The sequence below is a fragment of the Mesitornis unicolor genome, unplaced genomic scaffold, assembly GCF_000695765.1.
Source record: "Mesitornis unicolor isolate BGI_N332 unplaced genomic scaffold, ASM69576v1 scaffold32241, whole genome shotgun sequence".
In the NCBI taxonomy this organism is placed as follows: domain Eukaryota; kingdom Metazoa; phylum Chordata; class Aves; order Mesitornithiformes; family Mesitornithidae; genus Mesitornis; species Mesitornis unicolor.
Window position 1 is genome coordinate 46632 of NW_010165001.1, and position 17122 is coordinate 63753.

The 17122-nt window shown below is 42.1% G+C and overlaps 1 protein-coding gene across 1 annotated transcript; it reads right to left on the bottom strand.

The window, feature by feature from the left end:
- Positions 1-301: 301 nt before the first annotated feature.
- Positions 302-8757, bottom strand: SNX5 (sorting nexin 5). The gene is made up of 12 exons (XM_010194497.1): positions 8651-8757; positions 8014-8124; positions 7315-7426; positions 6860-6983; positions 6063-6158; positions 5101-5206; positions 4946-5021; positions 4077-4116; positions 3899-3985; positions 2639-2798; positions 1867-1952; positions 302-853 (listed from the first exon to the last, which is right to left on the bottom strand). The coding sequence occupies exons 3-12, from the start codon at positions 7386-7388 to the stop codon at positions 806-808; spliced, it is 897 nt and encodes a 298-aa protein (XP_010192799.1). The 5' UTR covers positions 7389-7426; positions 8014-8124; positions 8651-8757; the 3' UTR covers positions 302-805.
- Positions 8758-17122: the final 8365 nt, after the last annotated feature.

Sequence of the window (17122 nt, forward strand, 5' to 3'; positions counted from 1 at the left end):
TAGTTTGAAGGACTCCGAGCCATCTATACATATCAATGCTTTTGAAAGGCTTGGTTTCTCTCACATATAACATATAGGAAGTAAAAGTTTGAGAGCTACTCAAACAGCAACATGACCTGAAGTCCCCTCATTTCATGTCAACACCCATTCCAAGAACAACCCTATAGAGTCAAATATTTATCTCTAGTGCTCTGAATGAAAAACTCCAGGTGATAAGTAATTTGTGACAGTTCTGTGCTTGAAACCTCAGTTTGTCATTTTACAACCCACACAAATTCTTGTCATACGACAGCTTGTTGTATCAGATATCTTTATTTGCTGTATTGCCCAAGTGTACAAATACTGAATGTAGTTATAGAAATTCAAAATATATTGTAGTAGAAATCTCTCTGGGAAGTGGAATGTTAAGATATTCACTTTATAAAATTATTACACTTAAGTCACTCCCACTTGCAAGTTTTAAATACATCAGGGCTATGAAGAAATAGATTACTTTGTGATCCTGCAAAAAAGGAGCTCTTCTCAGAAAAGATTTTCTGCTAGATGAAGTCAGTTGACACCAAATTCATTTGACTCATTTTGAGTTATCAGCCAACAGGATGTTAGCTACATCCAGACAATTCATACACAATTCAGTTCTCATTTATACCAAGAAATTCAATGTATCACTATCAACATATTTAATGTTAGTCAAACAGAATCTCAGTGACAACATTTATTTTAAGCTAATGAAGTCAAGCCAATAAGCTGCCCCTGGCCATTGAGTGCAATTGATGCTTTTTTCACATTTTCAGAGTAAGGCGCCTTAGTTCTTGAACAAGTCAATACAGCTTTGCAGGAGAGAGACGTTGTTCTGGAAGGAAGAGAATTAGTTTCAGATGAGTATGACTGATAATTTAAATCCTGCCTTCCACAATGAAGTAGCTTACAAAATAATAGGTCCATCCCAGAATTTTGTAGCCTGTGACAGTGCTAAAAAGCTTATACTGCAAAGACAAGCAGTAAAGCATCAAAACCAGATCATACAGCCTGCAATCTGCCTCTTCCTGCAGGCCTGTAACCAGGAAGGAGAGGGGCAAGAGATATTGTAAATTATTTTTTTAAGTGAGCCAAACTGAACAGTACTGACAGGTCTTTTATGTCACATTCAAGCTCAGTACTGAAGTAGCTACCTGTGATAAAGTCCAAGACTCTTGGAGTACAAAATTAAACTTCCCTTCTTCAAAAGAAGCTGACAATGCCCAGTTACCTCTTCCCAAGTCTTCCTGCTTTGATCTCTACACAAACTTAACAGACCCTGTAACCTGTGTACACTTTCCTGGATTAAGCTGGCAGTACATGGTGTGGTCTCTGCAGCCTACTTCAAGTCTGCTCAGTAGAACTTGTCAGGGGCTGCTACAAAGCCAGTGTTCCCCTTCACTAATAAGGCAAGTGAGAATGGTTGAGAGCTAGATCACAGGCTGCAGGATATGCTCTCACAGCACTCAGGATCACTTAAAGCAGCAGCTGCCTCCAGATACAGGTGGGGTCAAACCCCACAGATAAGGCTGCCTCATGGGAAGTTAAGTAAGCTGTTGTGTACTAACTGCAAAATTGAGACTTCTCACCTGCAACCCTAGGAGCGACAGGTTGAAAGCAGACTTTCTGCATGGGACATAAAAGACTGCCAGCATTTGTTCTTTGTATGTATTACACCTACAGCTTTTCACTTCCTTTCCTTCCCTTCCCCCTCCTTAGATCTCATCTAAAGAGCCCAGCTGTTCTATTTTACACTTCCTAGTTTTGAAGGGATCCCAGCAAATCCTCCAAGTTACACAGTACTCACTTCTCTCAAGGTATGCCTATTAAAATCCAAAAAGAACACACCTTTGCATGTTTTATTTCCAGTTCTGCCATTTCAATTAGGTTTTTGCGGAATGCTGCTATTCTCTTCTGTTTGAAGCTCATCAGTTCTGTAAGGAAGAGGGAACAAAGGTAAAAAACAGGTGTACAATGTGTGAGTGAAGTTTAAGTAATACTCCTTACATTTCATGAGTTTTGTACATTTGACCACAAAAAGGTACAAGAGTCATCACATGACACTGACACCTTGGTGAGGAAACAGACAGCTTGTCTATGACAAAAAGGTTTTGCAGGAAGACAACTGTAATAAAACAGAAGTAAGCCACACAAGCTCTGTGGGAACACGGAACATTTAGAAACCAAGAACATTAAAGGAGTAGCACGCATACCATGAAAGCACGTTTCCTCTGTTCTATATTGTCCTGAGGCATCTACTAAGAACCAGTGTTTGAAACTCTATATGAAGTACTCAACTATACTGGGACAGAGCAAAAGCCTGGTTTTGCACAGTTCTAATTGAGAAAATCAGAAGCCTGATTATTACCTTCAGGTGGAGGCTGAGAACAAGGGTTCAGTCTGGAAAGCAAATACTAGGGGCTTATAATTAAAGTTAGTCTAGTACATTCTTGAAAATATTTAGCTGCATTAATTTTTCAGACATCTGTACTGCCCTTGGGATGTCCAGACTACTTGATTCAGGAGACTGTTCAGAAGTCTTCAGTTGTTAAGGGTCAGATGAAGGCCTGGACTGCATTAAGCTCTCCCTTCAGCCCAAATAGAGCAAAGCCTGTTTTACCTTGTTTTGCAGATTCTGAAATTTTTTCAAACTTCTGACAACAATCCTGTTGATGCGCCTCAGCCAGCCTGACGTCCTTGCTCTTTAGTCTGGCTTTATCTAGAGCTTTGTTCGAATTTTCATAGTCAACAAGAGCCCTTGTACGTCTGTACAGAAGATCCTGAAAGTAGACGGGAACAGTGAATCAAAGCCTTAAGAGGACTACTTCCCAAACTGAGCCTACCGCTACCTTAGCAGCAGGAGATTTCACTTCTTTCAGCACTAGATTCAGCTTCTTCCAACAAACTATCATAACTTGCTATGCTTTTAGCCTAACAGGAGCCTTTCACCAATACAGTATCAAGACAGCCACTTGTGCCTTAGTCAAGGAAGTACAAAGGCTACCATAGGCATCCATTCTTCACCTAAATTAGCTTTATTCTTCTATAAGGTGAGCCTCTCCAATAAGGAGGAATAGCACTTCCTGAATTCCCTCAGTCTACTCATAGTAAGGGATACACTGTCATTTAATTTTTAATCCGACAGTTTGACTGAAGCGCTATACTAACCTAGACATGAGAAGCAGTACAGGTCTCAGGACCAGTTTCTTTTTAATCTAGCAGCAGTATAGTCTTGATATCTAAAAAACAGTACACCATGCAGAGGTAGCCTGCAGTGAATGTTCCAGGGTACATGTCATTAGAGGTATGAAAAGATGAAGAGGCTCATCAGGTTATACTTAGATACCATTTCTCAGCAAAGTCACTCACTTGCCAAGTCAAGCATTGATTAGAAAAAAGAGTTGCTAGCAAGGCTTTTGCAGTCACATCAATCTACTAAACCTCTCTTGGAAGTCCAGACTCCAATAGCCTTTACGTGTTACTGCATATTTATGATTACGTACTTTAGCAGTTGGGATTTTCTTCAGGATTTTTAATTAGTCATCACTAGTTTTACTAATAAGCCATGAGTTCTTAGCAGGGGAGAAGTTAGAATGCTGCTGCAGACTCAAATTCAGTTTGTTCTAACTTACAGAAGTTTAAAGAGTTCTTCTTCTCTATATGCCAAATAAAAACTAGTCGGAGATCTTAAACAACCCTTCTGTAATTTGGCTGGACTACAACTAGCCAATATGTCATTTCTAAATTCTGCTGTGGTTTAGGAGTGCCAGGTTTCTTAAGCAAAACAAGCGTCCACCTTTGTGTCTTCTCAAAGCACAAATCCATTAGTGAGTCAGGATGCCCATAATAAAATAAGCTTCAGTAAGAAAACTGTACTTACCTTAGCAGCTTCTATATTAAGCATATAGTATCTCAACAGTTCAGAGAGCTTTAAGTCTTCATCAGATGAAACTCTACTCTCTACCTTCTGCAGAAAAAAGATCACAGTTGGTATGTAACAGGAAACAGCAACATCCAGATTCAGTCTTCCCTCCCCCCCCCACCAGAGCTTCTCTTACCCTGAGTTTCTCAAAGAGCTCAGCAACTTTCAATAAGTACCTAGTGGGGGTGAAAAGCATAAATAAGTTTTAGATACATTTTAGTCTAAAAAAAGCCAGGATCAGTTGGCAGGAAACCAAAAAGCTGAAGGCTGGAGTTTACTCCTCCATACAGACCCAGACAAAGGCTTGAAAAGAACGGAGATCTAGGCAAAGACCTAGACAAAAGGTTCAATGCAAGAGCTGCTGGATTCCAGCCTAACAGACCAGTACAGTTGAGCAGCTAGACACCATTTAAAGTAATAACACTGATCTCTAGAGCATTAAGGTCTTGTGAGGAATTCCCCTGCTGCATCCCCAAGAGGGATGAACCATCTTGTTTATTCAGCTATATACTCTGTTTTAACAAGGTCCTGGTAAATTAATACCAAAGTTAAGAGAAGCGGAAGAATTCACCTCAGAAAGGTGACTAAGTTTCCATAGCTTAACAAAAAAATCCCACTATTCTGGAACTTCAAAGATCCAGAAGATAATACAGCCCTAGTGTAAGCTGTGGTTGTGTTTAACAGCACATTAGAACACAGATGCATAACTCCTTTCTCTGGGAGTCTGTGACCTCAAAAAATTCAGAGACATCTTTTTAGGAGGAGCTTTGAGGACTAGCACAATTCAGCTCTAGGGTACAACTGGCAAAAGATCAGCTAGTTAAAAGCCAGATGCAACTGATAGTTTTAGGTCTGCCACACCAGGAGCAGAGGAAAGAGTTTCAATGTCTCTTGCTCGCAGTTCAAGAAACTCAAAACAGCTATGACTCAAACCCTTGAATTTTACAGAAGAAACCTGATATTGCCAGACTCATGGTATGTTTATGAACAGTTAGAATTGCTTACTTTTTGATAACCGTAGGTTCTTCTAACGCCAGGCTGTTCAAGCAAGCTGAAGTATAAATATAGTCATCTGCAACATCTGCAAGAACAAGACAAGGTTTTCAGGCTGAAATCAGCAAGACTGCAAGGTCTTTAGAAAGGTCTTTGAAAAGATTCACTTTTATGAGATCTTGTCATCTTATCTGCTTTTGCACATGCATCCTTGATTCTGTTGTAGTAGTTTACAAGAAAAGTCTTCTCTTGCTCAAAAAAGTCTTCTACTTCCTGAAAGAGAGTATGTCCTGTTAAGTCATTACTGCAGAACACAAGCTCTTCTCTATTTTGAGAAGGGCAAAAGAAACAACCATTGCCACCTGAGCATTATGCCCAATATGTATTGAGGAACAGAATTCAAGACAAGATCCTGAGCCAAGATTTTGTCAAACCAAGCCACTTGGCAAGTTTCTTTTTCACAATGAAGTGAAGATGGGCTTGACATTATTTAACACTGCAGGTTGTATGAAGCAATCAGTAAGGTGGTATTGGACAGCTCTTAGGGCTACCAACTGTTGGAATTTCATTTTCCAGGCCTGCTGCAACACAGTAGCTAAGCAGTTTACAAGCTTGCTTTACATCCACACCAAACATTATACTTACTGTAATGTTTCATGACACTGTGTTTAGGACAGCAAGTCCTAAAGAGCTACCATAGCAACACGATAGAGAAGCTGAAGCTGGACCAGTTACAGGAGCCTTCAGTGTTTGATCTCATCTAGTACAAGCAGAAACTGATAAATCATGCTTGTTCAGAGCTCTGAAGTAGACAAAAGCCACGAGCACATTTGCTGAAAGTGTAATTCCTTCTTCCCCACCAGTATCAGGTGTTAAGGCAATTCTTGCACATCCACCAGAAACTTAATATACATTTAAATTTTTAACAGCCTACAGCTTCAATGTCTTATTTCTACAGAAATCAAAATATAGGCTATCCCAACTTGGGAGAGCAGTAACAAGGAAGGTTAGTGTCAGTAACTGAACCTCACATACATCAAGCCTGAAGCAGACATAGCTAATTTCCCTGGAGCAGGAAGCAAGGAACAATCAAGATTTGGATAAGTAAGAGGTAAACCAACTACCTCACCTTGACTCCAGAGAAAAGAACTTCATCAGCGCTCTTTACCACACTTTTTAAAAAGCCACCAAACATCTCTTTTGTGTTTTTCCTCCGAACACTCAGCTGCAAAAGAGAGGCCAAGACAGCTTTGAAGTTATTCCAAGGTGGAAAAAAAGAATATTTTAACACTTGCAGTGTAGTAACATGATTTATATCTAGAAAACTATAAATTAGGCTAATTCCAAGGTCTCCATAATAGTTGTATAAAGATGGCTTATGTAACAAATGGCTTGACTAGAAGTTGTTCAACTATTCTGTGCCAGATTTTTTGCATTCCCAGAAACAGCTCAGTTTCTCCTTTCATATCTTGGATCAACATCTATCACTCATAATTAGGTGTGACAAAACAGATGCAGTACGAACTTTAACACACCTCCATTCTTCCATTTTAGGACCATGCAATGCACAGCACAAGTATATCCGAACCATATTTGTTCCTAAGATAAAGACATACAATGCTGGGTTGTTAACCAACTTGATTAGGATTAAGAAACACTATGAGATTTATAGCAGGAAAAAGGTGTGAATGTCAGGTTTTCATCCTTTAATCATCTCACAGAAGTACTGGCAATGTCTGCTTGCTGATGCTGTACATAGATTTTACATAACATTCTGACTGTGCCCAGAAAGTGACAGCACTCCTAACATCTTGCCTTACTCAGAAAGTTAAAAAAACCAACCAAACACACAAAACAAAAAAACTCAAACAAACCACACACACACACACACACACACACACCCCCCCACAACCAACAGTGTCTTACATCCTGGTCATACTCCAGGAAAACATGAAAGTTGCGATCTTTGCTGAGTACAGGATGAGAAGAAATCCGCTGAAGGAAGATCTCATGTGATGATACAGTTTTCTTGAAGACAGCAAGATATTCACTGAAAGAAAAGAACAGACTAAGATCCTCTCTTGTACTGCCTTCTTCAATATACAAATAAGTGCTTTAAGTTTATCTAGTGAAAATATTCACCAGAATGCTTTTGAAATAGCTAGCTAGTGATAAAGAAGCTATTTTCAATCTCTTTAGCTAAGAAGTTTTCCAGTTTGATAAAAACTTTTAGCAACTTTCCAGCTCCAGGATTTTAAAGATTATGCAGCAGCAGACACCCTTCAGAACAGTCACAGTCAACATCAGTTACCACCAAGTAAGTTGCTCTCCCAGGAGGCTTCTCTAAGTGCAGCCTTTGGCAGTAGATTCATTCTACTTACGCTTCTAGCTCTTGCTTCATTTTGGCAAACTCTTCTTTTGTCATAGACACTTCTCCTTCCCCTAGCTTTTGCATCTTCTCTCTGGGACCATCAAAATCAGGCTTTGAAGGTGCTGGAGGTATCTAGCCAAGGAATTGGTTAGTGATAGATGCTAGCAAATAAAGTTTTCCAAAATCACTTCAAGCCTTCTCTAGAAGGAGACTCTTTTGCCCGGTCAGGTCAAGCCAGCAAGGCTCTGCACCCAGGAATTCTAGAGGCATGTTGGTGTCCGGACCTCTTTGCCTTTCCCAGCTGTGTACTATCCCTGCCCCAGGAGGGAAACCAACCAAGAGGCACAGACTCTATAATCCACCCTGTAGCCAGCCATCTTCTGTTGCTCACAGGGCATCCTAGAGAATCATGATATAAAGACTACATTCAATAGAGTATTTCAGTGTGTTATCTTCAGGAAGATATTCATACCCCTATAGAGTCAGGGACTCTCAGAGCATCAAGCTCTTTTTGCTGCTCCAAGCTATATGGAAAGTTAACAGACCCATACCAACCAAGTTTTATGGGAACTTAAGGCAAGAGGAAGCATAGAGAATATGTGAGTCATGAAACACTAACATTGGTACAGCAGACTCCACGCCCTTACTAGTATGCACTTTAAATCACCATAGCCTTCATTTAGTATTACATGTTTTAGGAAGTACGTACAATGAGTCCCGCATAGTCTTCAGTTTCAGTGAGCGTATCATGCAGCCACACAAAGTCTTCATGCTGCCTTGTAACTGAAAACTCGGGGCTTTGAAAAGCTGGCAGTGTAGTCTGGAAGAGAAGATATAGAAGCCCCACTGTTTTGTAAATTAGTGCTTTTAGAAGCAGTTCTGTCTGTTTCCAAAGGAAGCTATTTTGCCTAGTAAGAGCCTCGCCTACTCCCTTTTAGCTGAGCTGGCACTCATTTGAGAGTCTTACTCCTTAGGAGACTATTTAAAGAAAAGGCACTGTTGTGGAACAGCATTAATGCAGTTTATTTTGTGAGGTTTCACAGTAGCTGGTTTCCCCACCACTACCCCCCAGCCTTCTGGTGCCAAGCTAGAATTCCTTAGCAAAGCCACTGTAGTGCATCAGCTACCTTGTCTCTATTTAGAGAGTATTCAAGTCTTGGGAAATCTGAAGTTTCTGCATATATATATACACACACACACCCCCCTTCAGGCCACATTTAAGTGGAAAATCTCCATCTAACTAGATTTCCTCCATTGCCACCCCATCTTTACAGGTATGGGTATTGTAAATACACAGATTACTTGCATAACATTTATGAAGACCTCTTTCTACCCCATGATCTTACCTTAGTGTGCACAGTGAACTTCACTCTGTCCTTTTCACTTAGGGCATCAGGGATATCAATTTGGAGAGAAGGATCAACATTCAGGTCTACAGATACAGACCTCAGCTGCAACAGAATTCACAGCATAAGCCTTGGTCAAGTATCAAGTAGGTTTAGTGAAGCTAGATTGGTCATCAGCTGTCAACAAGAACCACACTGCACTAAACCACTGCCTCCAGGAACAGCACATATTGACAAGCATGACAGCCTTGACACTACTTGCACATCACTGTAACAAGCCTTCCCTTCCAAACACAGGAAAGGAAAAAAACTTGTTAGTCTGAAGAACCGATTGTTAGAGTTCACACTAGAGGTATTTGGGAAGCCTTCTTTTGAAAGAAGCACCCTACTTCCAGTACTTCTCCAGCTTGTTTACTTGGAGCACATCAAGCCAAAGCCCATTATGCCATTAAGAAGACAGCAACAATCCTAATAGTTCTCTCTTCAGTACCCTGTGCCTCCACAATATGTGGCAGAACAGCTCTTAAAACCTAGGTTTGTGGTATGTTTCCTCACATTTTTCCTTAAATCAGATCTGATTTAATCTAAAGCAAGAAGAATTAATTGCTTTTATCTATCACAAATTAATTGCTTTTATCTATCACAAATTAATTGCTTTTATCTATCACAAATTAATTGCTTTTATCTATCACAAATTAATTGCTTTTATCTATCACAAATAGCAAGCCATAGGCAAGAGCCTGATGCTTCTTCACCAGGCCCAGATTGGTCACCACTGCCATTCTGATCTCCCAAAACTACTGCACATGTTCCAGTAGCTGTTCTGACAGCAGCAGAGGCTACATTCTCTCTGATCTTGGGGAAAGTGGGGCACAAAATCTCTTTAAGGTCCCATAAAGTCAAACTGTTTGCCAGAAACAGGACCAGAATGCAAGAACACTGTGGCACTACCACTGCATCTGTTTAATCTTATTTTCAGGATACCTGGCATAATGTTATTCATGCTACTAGAATACATACTCACTGTGAAAGAAAGCCCCAGTAAGCTGGAACAAGAACTAGCCTCAGAGATATCTGAATTTCACTTCACAAAAAGCTATTACTTGTACCTGCCAAGTTTCTTCCTCTCCTAAATTCAGGTTTTGTCTTATCCTTTCTAAATAGAGCTTTGTGTCTGTCTACTCAGAGCAGCTCAGAAGAGGTTTCTGAACATGCCATGTGAGGCACTCTTTACAGGAGATCTCAGAGCCTACCAGGTTCAATAAAGACCAGACTTGCCTTCCCAGTGCTTCAGATGGGCCTTAAATAGAGCCAGCATTTTCCTTTGGGACTTATTCCAACAGCCTGCACCCAGACTATAATTACAATCATTATTGAACTTTTCTGGAGCAGTGGAATAGCCTTCTCAGTTGAAGATGCTCTCAGTTACACACCACTAACACCCTCACACCATAGTCCTACTGAAAATCCTTACGAGGAGAGCATTTTCTGACTGAGAGCAGATGAGGACTTGATGCTCAGCATGTCACCCTGTTCTGGGAAGCCAGGGAAGCAGCCAGGCTGCACTCATGACCAGCAAGATTCAGCACAGCCACCAACCTATTCTTCCTTCCAGTTTACAATCTGAACTTCCTTTATCAACCCATACTTCACTGCTTGTATCCAACCATTGAAGACAAATGGCTTCAATTCCCTACATGTCCTCAGAAGCAAGCAAAAAAGTTTAGGCATATCCAACACAGATGACTAAGATTAATGCATACATTCAGTTCTTACATCAAGTAGAATCATGTATTTAAATACCAAGAAATAAACTTTTACAAGCTATTAGACACTAGCAATCACCAGCCTCAGTCATCCGTACACCAGAAGCAAGCAGGAACCTCAGCTGTGAAACCTGTCTAAGAGGCCCCCCTTCAGTGCTGCAGCCTAACAAATAATTCTTATTTTCTGCATAAGGGAGAAACTGGCAGGGCTCAAGGTCACAACACAGGAAGTTTGCTGAAGAGCGAGTGTAAGAGCCAGGCCAAATCCCGAGGTTATCCTTCAGAGATAATTCTGAATGTCTCTCCAGGAAAGCAAGTGAGAGAACTGGGCCATGACTGATATGGTTTCACCACCCTGCAGCACACTAGTGCACAAATCTCACCAGGCAGCAGCTTGCCCCTGCCACCTGCTAAGCACAAGAAGTTTCAGGACCAAAACCCACAAGCAAACGGTGCCAGACAGCATCTGAGCAATCCTGTCATACCACAGATCACTTGAATACTGCCTTAAGCTTCTGTAAAGCTGTATAAGAACTGTGGAGAGGTTGCCCTTTATAAGATGAAGTTTCACTTCTGAAAGCTTTGGAAACTCCTTCCCCCTGGTCTGGCCATCTGTGTACCACAGTTCAGATCTGGTAGGTGAGCAGTCTCCCTGGCTGTCTGCAGAGGACACAGCTGTCAGCTCAGCATGCAAGTGCCTCTATCCAGCCTGGCCCTGCCTAGACTCCCACTACCACTAATGCTTACTGCCATTATCTATGATCAGGGTCTCATGCATAAGTGAGGGATACCCCAGTTACCGTACCCTCATCCTTCCACCCATGCTAAAAGAACTTCTAACTGCTGCATATGAGCTGTTAGCTAGAGTTAGGAGGAGGTTGGTAAGAGATACAACTTTTTAAGCCTTATGACTATGGAAAGACCTTGTATGCAGTACATTGATCCTCCCATTCTGACTTCTGTAGGACAGAAGGCTTTTATCCCATCCTTGGTATTGCCTTGGCAGCAGGCAAGGACATAGAGCTTACGGAGCGTGCCTTGTAACACAGTTTCTAGCCATCCCACTACTGCTCACATCCAAATGGACATGGTGGGACTCCAAACCCTACAGGGACTCCAACAGTACAGTTGCTTCTCTCCAGCTGACTTGCCAGAAAGACACAGACCAAACAGCACAAAGGTGCTTGGTTTGGAGGTCACTGACACGGGTTTAGGCAGAAGCTGCCCCACTCAAGCACTAGAGGAAAGATAAGTAGAAAGCCACCATCCAGACACTAGTTTCACTGGGAGCACAGCTTGCTGTCTCTTGCCAACTAAAAGAAAGGCAAACTGGTCAGTGTTTCCCAGCCAGATAACAGTAGCAGCCAAAGCAGCGAGATGCAGTCCCAGTGTTTTGCATCCTGCTTACTTATCTTTACTGTCCAAACAGGATCAGCAGTGCTAACAATATGAACTGCTGAGTCTGGAAAGTGTGATAAGCCAAAGGAAACTGCTTCCTCTCAGCTAAACTAAGGGAAGGATTACACAAATAAGCCAGTCCTGAATTTGTGAACTTTTTTATTAAGTCTTGTGGAGAAAGCAAGCCATGATTAGATGCTGCCCACACATACCTCCATGCCTAGTAGTTGCCTGCCCAGGAGATGGGCAGGTATGGACACAAGATAGTACTGCTTTGTCAGATTAAAGCAGTTCACATGTCACAAGCATTTCTCCCTTGCACTAGCACCATAAACTGCAGAGGTGATGGGGCAAGAACACATAACCTATAGCTTCAACAATTCCCAGAAATGCTACTTCATGAGACCTTATTACCCCAGCAGGGCCTTAGGGCACACAGAAGCAACCAGGAGTCAGCAGCAGCACTCAGCTGCGTGCTCCAGAGGGGTATGTACTGTACGTATGGCCCAAAGTGCGAGACCAGCCCAGAAACAGGACCAGAGTAAAGAACACCCCTATGTACAGTGGCAGGATTCTGCCCCTCAGGACTACATGAAGCCACTTGCTAAAAAAAAAAAAATCTTGTACTTATCTTATTCTAAACATCTGCTGTAAATATACACGACTCAGCCTGTACTTAAAGGCCACTGCAGGCTCATACATCAAGCATATTGCTGTTTGAAGATCAGACTGGAGTATCACCTCTACCCTTCAGGAGTCTGTGTCTTTACTGAAGGACTTGGAGCCATATGAATCAGGGTGTTATAAAACCACTGGTCTTTTCTAGTTCTGTGAAGGTCACTGTGGGCTTCTAACTGCAGGCCAGAGACCTTTAGAATTACACAATCACAGCAGCAAGGCTCAGACTACAAAGAGAACATTCACACTGTTTGACTTCAGGAGGACAGAGTGCTTTGTTTCCCTACCTGGGCCAGCATTTCTGGAAGTAAGCAGCCCTCCTTTTCTCACCACAGCTGTATCCCAATGCACCTAGAGCAGATGTTCCACACCAACCTTTGGTCAACACAAGCGCCTGCTCCTACAGCATTAGCAGCTCATCATTCAGGGCCTTTCATTCTGCCACCCCTCCTACACCCATCCAAAAAATGAGGACCAACTTGCTTATGATCACATGAAGGCTGTACAAGGCAGAGGAATTAAACTTTCACCTCCAGGCCCCAGGCCTGTTCCTTTATCACAGCAGGCAAACAACCCAAGACCTTCCCAGGAAACTGCTCCACCTTAGCTCTCTGGTCTGCCATATCTGGAGGCACTGCTCTGCTAAGGACATCATTGCTTCTTCACTGTACTCCAGGCAGTGGGCAAGAGAACTGGTTTGTCCATTCCAGTTACCAGAAACCAGTCTGTCACCCCACACTCTAGAGGAGATATAATCCAAGCCTAGCAGCTGGTAATAGATTATTCCTTACTTGCAGTACATGCTCAAAGAGTACAGAGAGAGGATGGTGACTCCTGGAGCAGCACAGTAGGGAAACAGCTGGGTTGGGCTGCAAACTGAAACACTCATCCAAACCCAGCACAGTGCCCTCCCACTTTCACCTCTTGTTTCCCTTTCTCAGAAAGAGCGTAAAGGCTTCTGGTTTGCAATGACTACAGCAACTGTTACAGCTGCTCTGATGCCTTCCACTCCTAGGCTCCTGCCTCTAAGGACTTGTACTGGGATCCCCAGGATTTCTTGGGGATTCAAAAAATGTTTCTCCCTGTTCAGTAAAAATACTGCCCATCCAACAAATTAGAACAAGACATCAAGCAGAGCCCTCCAGAATAACAGTTATATTAATTAATGTTTCTAGGCTTCAGGACCAGAAGGCTAAAGATAGAGATTATGGTACTAACTAGGACACTATAATAATCACCTGATCTAGAAGCCCAAGAGTAGAAACAGCAGAGAGCATTATTTTGACCAATCCAGGTAGAGTTTTACAGCACTTGCATTTTTCTATTGCTTAGAGATGTTGAAAAAAACAACAGAAGAGTTGGATCATTTAAGCACAATCCAGTGATGACCACCAGCTACCCAGGCTTCACCTTGACAGACAGAAATTTCTCATCAGGCTTCACCCAAGGCAAACACATCTTCATGCTTGAAGGCAGACAGTAGAAGGAAGCACACTCAGTCACTGAAGCTGCTTAATGCTGTTGGGTGCCCTGAACTGCTGCTTTTAAAATTACACCCTTTGCACCCTTAGTATCAGTTCTAGATGACTCCATGTTACTTCTGCATTCTAACAAAAGAATCTGCCAGGGCAAGCAACTGCTTACAACGTTCAATTGCTAGCAAAATTAAAATCCATATTTGTTCTCAAAGTCAGATTAATCTAGGGCTTTTCCACATAGCTGGGCTCTCAGAAGGAGCAAGAAGCCCTTCCACAAGGGTTGACAAGTCACAGAGCTTTCTGCTTATTGTCAGCTATCTTGTAAAAATAGTGCTCCAGAGAGCACTAAAAGATCATGATGTTTTCTGGCAGTTTATACAGAGAAATCGGTTCCAGAGCGCCTTGTTTTGACACCCTAGAGTTAACCAACAGCCTTTCAGATTATCTGGCCAGTAGATATTAGTGGCATTAGGTGCTGGAACTACCTTTCAGTCATATTCAGCACAAGTGGCTTAACTTTCCCCTTAATCAAGATACTAAAAATATGTCTGAAACTACACTGCATACATGCAGCAGTAAAGACTCAGTACAGTATATGTGAAGCTTTGATTTTGCAGCCTTTGTGACAGACTTGCTGTTAGCTCCGACATTCAGTTGAAACAGTCCAGAAGTACTCTGATTTACATACAATCATGAAAATTGAACCAGTCTTCCTGAGCACAATCTTCATGTTGCTATTTATGCCACAGAAAACACTTTCCCAGATTTGAGACGTTGGATTGTATAACTTCAGTGATGCAATGGTTTAATTATTTTGCTTAAAACAAAGCTAGAGAGGGAATAACAGCTCGATTTAGTTGCATTGAAGTGGCATTCCTCACCAAGTGCAGTGCTTGCCAAGTAAGCAGAAGGCAGCATCTATAGCCTGAGCACCTGCTGCCACTGGCTGTGCAATAAAGCTGGCCTGATCACTTCACTCTCCTGTCAGAGGGATCTCTGCATCACTCCCTGCAGAAACCAAGCAGTCACACACCTTCTTACAGAGGGAAGGAGCTGTGGGAAGGACACCAACATTCAAGGACCCTATATTCTGAGAAAAAGGCTCTCTAGCTCACCTTGCTCCATCTAGCAGTGCACAGGACACCTTCACCCAACCCACTGCCTCCTCAGCTCAAAAGGTCAAGTAACAGCTTTGGTAGTACAGGTCAAATCTACCCTGCTGTGGCAGACTGCCTGCAGAACACAGCCTATTGCTAAAGCACTTTTAGCCCATATGCCATCTGTAAGACAAAGCACGCCCAGCTAAAATGGAAATTGTGCAACAGAAGCAAGTCCCCAAGCCACAGTCAGCATCTACAAGAACACTTTGCTGAGCTCCTGCAGGAAGGCCAGAGCTGGTGGTAGGGATTCTCAGCAATACAGCCTCACCATGTGCTCTTCACCTCCCATGGATTTGACGTGGTGTCACCAGCCCAAACTGCTGGGCCAGCTTCATAGAGGCTATACATCCTTGACAGTACATTATCTTTATTCTTAGCTTGCTGGTAGTTCATCTCTCTACATGCTTTAGGGCCCAGTAGCATGCAGAAGCATTTTTCTTGTAAAGCATAGGCAAGATCTAGTAGGCCTTCATTCTTTCCAGAACACAAAGCAGAATTTGTCTAGCACCAAAAACCACTGCTCAGGAGTGATAACAGAGTCCCAGGCTATGACATACCATTTTGTCTTCCACCGACTGTTCTGAGAAAGAGGGGCTAAAATAATCTCAGCATTTTGATCTAGAGCAGTTTAACTGCAGACTGAACCCTTTAAAATACTATCAAGCCAGCAACACTAAGAAGTACCAAGGTATTTGCACAAGCTTAGCTTGGCAGTCTCACAACTTACTTCACTTTCTGAAGTGCCTTTTCCTCCCTGTGACAGATTACACCTTCTTTCCCACTGCACTTCTAATCACCCTTATTCTACCCTCCCTTCCTCTTCCTACATATCCTGATCCTCTCCTGCTTTGCCATCTCAAGGTCAGTTTTTAGTTTATACTTACCAACTATTCCTATTCAAGGTTAGCACCTAATGGAGCTTCCTTTATAGGCATAGGTTTTATCTATTGGCCACATACTAGTTCCATGTTGCTGTTCCTTACCTAAACAGGAACAGACAAGATAAAAACATTTTTGTCCTCCCCACAGCTGCTAGAATCCCAAGACAGGCTTACTACCTGAAACAAGCTAGTTAATCTTTGGCCATTGAGCATTAGAGTTTAAGCCACTCCAGCCCTCATCGTGGGAACTTTTCCCCCTCCCCCCAATATTCCTGACTGCTAAGTTAAAAAGGGCACAGAAACACTCAAAGTTATAAATTGCTGCTAGACAGTTGATATTTTACCTTCCCCTCCACCCATCACCTGCAGGTCCTGCAAGCATATGAAGACTTACACTCAGTATTCTCAAGTGGCAGATACTTTAATACTAGTAGTTTCACATGCAACAGGAAAAGGTAAAAGCACTGGCTAGTTCACAGCTCAAAGCAAATAACTAGAAAACACTTTTTCAACAAACTTTTGCCCATTCTACTGGATCAAGATTGTTTTAGAAGATTCACATGCAAGAGCAGCAGACAAAACGAAGTTATCTAAAAGAACCTTATTAAAAGGCAGTGTATTCCTAGCCCTCAAATCAGCTAATACGTATCTTCCAAAAAGCTGGAGAAAACAGACAGAAAAGACTTAAACCCCCTTAAGAGCTTAAAACACAAGCCTTCTTTCTGCAAGTGGGTTAAGCTTAACCACAATGCAAAACTACATTCAGATGCAACAGTATGAAAGTCAAATAGGCAGCTCAGTCTGTTACAGAGCTGTCTTACCTTTTATTCAAAGTGTGTTTGGGGTAGTTATTAAACCAAGTAGACTAGGTAGATTAAGCCAGGCAGCTTGTCCAGTATGAGGAAGAATTTGAAGCACTGTCTACATACATATACATTCATTCACAAAGTTCCTGTTTTAGCATTTAATTTGCATTTCCTCAAGTCTTAACATTGGGCAACACCCATGCTCTCTCAAAGAAAAGACATAAGCCTCCTTGGCACTTAAAGCTTCAACACTACTATAGAGAAAGGAAAACCAAGTTGGCTACTGATGTGACAGCCAAGGGAAA